The sequence below is a fragment of the Colobus angolensis genome, unplaced genomic scaffold, assembly GCF_000951035.1.
Source record: "Colobus angolensis palliatus isolate OR3802 unplaced genomic scaffold, Cang.pa_1.0 Scaffold56, whole genome shotgun sequence".
NCBI classification, from domain to species: Eukaryota; Metazoa; Chordata; class Mammalia; order Primates; family Cercopithecidae; genus Colobus; species Colobus angolensis.
Genome location: NW_012119154.1, coordinates 1,805,846 through 1,811,283, shown reverse-complemented (window position 1 = coordinate 1,811,283; position 5,438 = coordinate 1,805,846). Strand labels below are relative to the sequence as shown.

The 5,438-nt window shown below is 38.4% G+C and overlaps 1 protein-coding gene across 5 annotated transcripts in view; it reads right to left on the bottom strand.

Moving 5' to 3' along the window:
- The window catches only part of RBMS3 (RNA binding motif, single stranded interacting protein 3), a 760,872-nt gene extending 756,569 nt beyond the window's left edge, over positions 1-4,303 (bottom strand). For all 5 annotated transcript variants that reach the window (XM_011961526.1, XM_011961529.1, XM_011961530.1 and 2 more), the window contains exon 1: positions 3,389-4,303. In XM_011961526.1, coding sequence (XP_011816916.1) covers positions 3,389-3,463 — 75 coding nt within the window. In that variant the 5' untranslated portion in view covers positions 3,464-4,303. The remainder of the gene's footprint in view (positions 1-3,388) is intronic.
- Positions 4,304-5,438: the final 1,135 nt, after the last annotated feature.

Below are 5,438 nucleotides of genomic sequence, written 5' to 3'. Positions count from 1 at the left end.
TTGCTTTTTTTTTGGAAAGGGTGATAAAATACTTGAAAAATGTTGGATTACAACTAATCAAACATTTTATATTTTGTCATTAAGCTAATGAACTATTTTTTGAGCCCCCTTTCTCTAAAACTTGCTGATTATTCTGGGTGTCCCTTCCAAATAGCAAATTTGCCTTGATAAACTTTTTTTCATCCAGCTGTTTCTTATTTAAATATTATAACATGTCACTAAGATTTCTTCATTATTCCTTAACCAAAGTAATGTTCCTCCTTGAAATTGCTTCTTTTGGTAGGAAAAGAAAATTCATCAAAAAGAAAATTGACAAATGACAACGTTTTAAAGATGTGAGGTGTGAAAGAGGGAGCATAGGATGATAATACTGTTACACATTATAGCTACGAGTCGAACCACTGGGTTTTCATCTTAACTTACATGTATATTTTTCTAATGTAAAACATTTTAAGGATTTGAAAAATTATTTGAAGGAGCATAAGCATTTATTTTTAAAGAAGCAAAGTTGAGAGCTTGGTTCCAATGCAATGTTAAATAACAGGAGCAGAGAAGGCAGGGAAGTGTCACAAGTTCTTCTAAAACTTTACTATATATTCCAGGGAATGGAAACATCTGCATTTATTTCTTAAATCTCATTTTCATTTTGTTTTATCATTAAAAAATAGCAGAGGTATTTATCATTACACAAGTAGAAAAAGAGAGTTCAGCATGTGTGCATTCTCTGAAATAATATAGTAATAAACATTTCAATCCTTTAAAATCCCATGAAGATTTTCCCCAAAAAACTAATGATAGCAAATAGCCCTTGTGGACTGGCAGGAAGAAAACCAACCTCAATTAAGAGAAAAATTTTAGATATGTTATCACTAGAATGTGATTTTTACCTACCGTAAAATTCTATTTTCATCAAATGTAAGTGTTCTTGACATATCAGCATCATTTTAAATAGTTATGAATTTAAAATTGGATTATAACTCTAAGCCAAGGCTACAAGGAGTGGATTTTATGAATTCCACCCAGGTTTACCAAATAAATACAAGCAGTATGTACTTCATTTAAAATTATTATAAATTATATTTTGAGGTATAAGTGTAGAAGGAACAAAAAGCGATATGGAAATAACCTAATTGTTTTCCTGTTACACGGAAACATGATGGTGCTTCATTGTATAGTGTTAACCCTGTCAGAAACTCCCCAGTACCCCCATTTTAAAATATGATTGCACATTGACTCTTCATCTCATTTCCTCTCTATGCAAGTTTCAAAACAGGGCACATGTTCACATCTTCAGCTTCCAGGAATGCTACTAATGTCTGTCATTTCAGAGCCACCATAACAATATAGGACAACTTCAAAGCATTGTCAACGTTTTACAACATAATAATCAATATGAACTACCATGATAGGCAAAGTAGCTGATCTTATATTCCCTACTATCCTGATCTGATTATCCAAATATCAACATAGAATGCCTAATGGATCTAACTTCTTTAAAAATGTTCCAGAAGTTGATGGCGTTGGCTAGCTTGAGAGTAACAAGATCCAGATGCTGCCTGTCTATACAACACTAAACTACATAGAACTCCAAAGCAGATATCTAAAATCTCCCTATTTTTCAGGCTCTTCTCTTTTCCCTCACTACTCCACTCTCCCTCTTTAACCCCCATCTTTCTCTCTCTCACACACACACTTTCTACTAGTATAGCTCATCCAGCACCCTGTGTCTTTGAAAAAAATGTGCATAACATTCACTATTTCCTGTTAGTAATAGGTTAAAAGAGGTCTCAAACAGAAAAACAATGATGTTATTCATTTCAATCTAAAGTTTCTTTTCTGAATATACACCATAGTAGAAAACAAGAACCCAAAACAAAGTATAATTTTTGAAATGAGTAAAAGGGATGGAATGTCTGATATTTGTCATGCAACCTGAGTTTATTGTTTTTGTTTCGTTGAGGGATGAGAAATGACTGTAAGTTTTCCCCTTTTAACTTGTCCTTGCTCTGCCGTTTCCTTGACGAATGGCAGGCAGCATTCTCTACCTAACACCCCCAAAGAGTTAAAACTCAAGGCACCAAGCAGGAGGGCTAGTCTATTTAAGCATCAGCAGCACAAACTAAATGCTCACAAAGGCAAATAGCAGTGTGAGTCGACCTTGGAGGGGCAGGGTGGATTATAAAACAATTGAAAAAGAAATAAATAAAGCAACAATCTTTCATATAATACTGAAAGTCAGCTTGCCAGTCTGGTTTACAAATAGGCATTGTTGGATGAGACAAAATAAATGAGAGATAACTACAGCATGAATTACCAAACCCTAATCACATCACCGAGTCCTGGGGACAGCACAGATCATTCAGGCATGCCTTGTTCACTCTCGGCATATTTATTTATTAAGGAGATGGTAGAATCTGGCTAATGCTAATGCAACACACAGTAATTATCACCCATACTATCCAGGTGGTCACTCCGCTAACATGTTTTCCCCTAATCAAGTCCAATGTAATTGACAAATTGGAGCAGTGATTTCACACCTGAGAGTCTTTCGTTTCTTAACTGCAGGATAAAGTTCAGGGTAGGTACTGCCCACTGCTTACTTACGTGGGCTTGCCTCTGGGCCCCTAATGGTCATTTGAGCACACACACATAAAGGCTAAAGTATTTAACCAATTCAAGTCCAACTATTATCAGTTACATTTCATTCCTTTTCAAGACTCAGGCCTCCTCATGGCAGCTACACAGAAAACTAGATCTTTTAAAAGTAAAGAACATGTATTGTAAAGCTCCGAATGCAGTCTATAGCATGCTGATTATCCTCAATATAAAATAAAATATGCAAGGCAAATTAAAAACAAAAATAAACAAACTCTCAGAGACTCTGGTAGGAGCCCTATACCTTCTCACACCCTTCTTTCATTCTATACTCTGCGATTAAAAGTTTGAGTTACCCCCACCCTGGCACGTCCTATCCAGTAAGAAAAACCCTTTAGAGCCACAAACAAAGAACAGCTCACCAGAAAAGCCCCTGAAATTATATTCTTGTGCCTGATAATCACTGTTGTGATCTGCTTTCTAAAATCCGTGCCCATCTGCAAAAGACTTTCCTGATATCAAGACCATTTATGCTGCCAAATAACAACAAAGGAAACTGAACTCAAGTGAAACTATTATCTCTCCTTAAAGGGAAAGCTACAATTCCGGGTTTGCTGCTTTCTTCTTATGTCTTCTTCTGCCTCATTAACTCCATTGGTATGTCACTAATTTCAAAGAAGCAGGAAGAAGTGATGGGGGTGGGGGTTAACTAATAATTCACACGCCTGTCTGTTTCCCATCCCAAGTGCAGAAGGATACCACACTGATTGCCAGACGGTGGGTCAAGCCATACCTTGGTTTGGAGATAATGAGGATAGTAGTAAGTGTACTGGGGGTACATTTGTGGCTGATCCAGGCGTTTGCCCATGTAGCTGGAATCTTTATCTCCGAGGCAGGGAACTGGATGACAGGGTATAGTACCCCAGGCCGAGCTTCCTCTTAAACCACTATTCCTGACAGTCCCGGTGACTGATGAGGCTTGAGACTCCACCACTCGCTAGTTCCAACACAGCAAGAATTTTTTTAAAAAAGCAAAACAAAACAAAAAACACACACCAAAGGAAAAAAAAAAAAAAAGGTGAGGAGTGAGATCTGTAGAAAAAACACCCACACACAGCCTTCCCAGATCTTGCCTGGCTTCCCCCAGCTGCCGGGGTCCACTTGGGATGAGGCAGTTTGTTCTCTAACCAGGCTGTCTGTAGTGATGTCAATTGCCAGCGTTCATAAAGGGGGAAAAAATCAAAGTCCTTTTAACACAACTCCGAATCCTTGCAGATCAGCTTCCTGTCTCCTGGTTGTCTCCTTCCCCACCTTAAAGAAAAAGAAAAAAAAGAGAGAGAAAGAGAAAGAAAGAAAGAAAAAGAAAAAAAGAAAGAAAAAGAAAAAAAAAGACAGAAAGAAAAAGAAAAGGGAAAAAGAAAAAAAAAAGGAAAAAAAAAGGAGAAAAAAAAAAAAATCTTCTACAGCTTAGTTGCTGCTGTCTCCCTCCCAGAGTGACATGGTGTTCGGGGCTTGTCCTGTCCTTTCATTCACTTCCCCTCCTTCCAGCCGGTGGGTGGAACCGAGAGAGCCTCTCCAGGGAGCAGCGTACGCAGTCCAGAAGGCTGCAGTATTTCCTCCAAGAAAAAAAAAAAAAAAAAAGGCTGCTTCAACCCCTGCTGCAAGCAAAGTTCCGATTCCCTCTGCTGGCTATCTCGAATAGCAAGCGATTTTTGCAGCAACGCTGCTGCCGCTGGAACTGAACCTGAAGAACTCAAATGCGGGCGGTGGATTATTTCTTATCCGTCCTCCATCTACCCCACACAAGAGCTGCTTTTTGTTCCTCTTTTTGCCAAGTTCCAAGGTAAGCCACCCTGCTGAACAAAACACAAAAGAGAGGGAAGAGAGGACGAAAGAAGGAAAGAGGAGAAAGGAAAAGAAATAAAGGCAGAGGAACTAACCTTGCTGGTTAAAGGGGAAAAAAAGTAAGTCCCGGATGCTTTCAAAATCTGTTAACACACTAGAGCCAGACGCATCATGAGAAACTAACCTTTTACTACCTGGAAAACCTGGTGGATACTAAGTATTGAAGAAATTTTAGAGTCTGCTCCAGGACTACTGTTAATGCCACATGTCATCAGATTGGACTGATTAACTGAATATATCAAAAATAATAACCCTTTTTATCACATCCATTTTGTAAAAAAAAAAAAAAAAAAAAGACATGACTCCTTAGGTTTATCAGATTTTTTTTACAAATAAAATATGTTTCTCCCATTGTCTCTCTCTTTATGATTATTTTGATGCACTGATGCTTTAATCACTTTACATCTAAAAAAAAGAACAAAAATCATAATTACTTGGCGGAGTTTTTTCCCACCAATGATAATATTCTGTCATGTCTATCAGCTGCTACATTATAATACAAATTGTTTCAGAGAAAATATATTTCCTTAAAGGGCCCCTTTTCAAGGCGGGCGAGGCTAAAATTAGATGTGCCAGCTGTGTTTTGCTGCGAGTGCTCACGCATGCCCAAAGCGTGGGCAGACCAGTACTGAGCTCTTTTCTACTTTGTCAAGTCGGCTCTGTTCTCCTGAGCCCAGAGTCGCCTATTAAGATAAAAAGTCCCTGGTACAAATCCAGCTTCCTAGTCAAGAAGAACAGAGAATTTGGGCTCAGTGCACACATGGTGTCCATCCACATACAAGCCGCACCACCCCTGAAGCAACTGGCTTCCACCGAGGGGAACTGGTTTCTGGAAGCTGTGTGAGTTCATACGTGTTCCTTGGATACAAATAAGGATGGCAGATAAATAGTTTCATGTTTTACTTTTGACAAGAATAACAATCAGAAGGAAGGAAGGA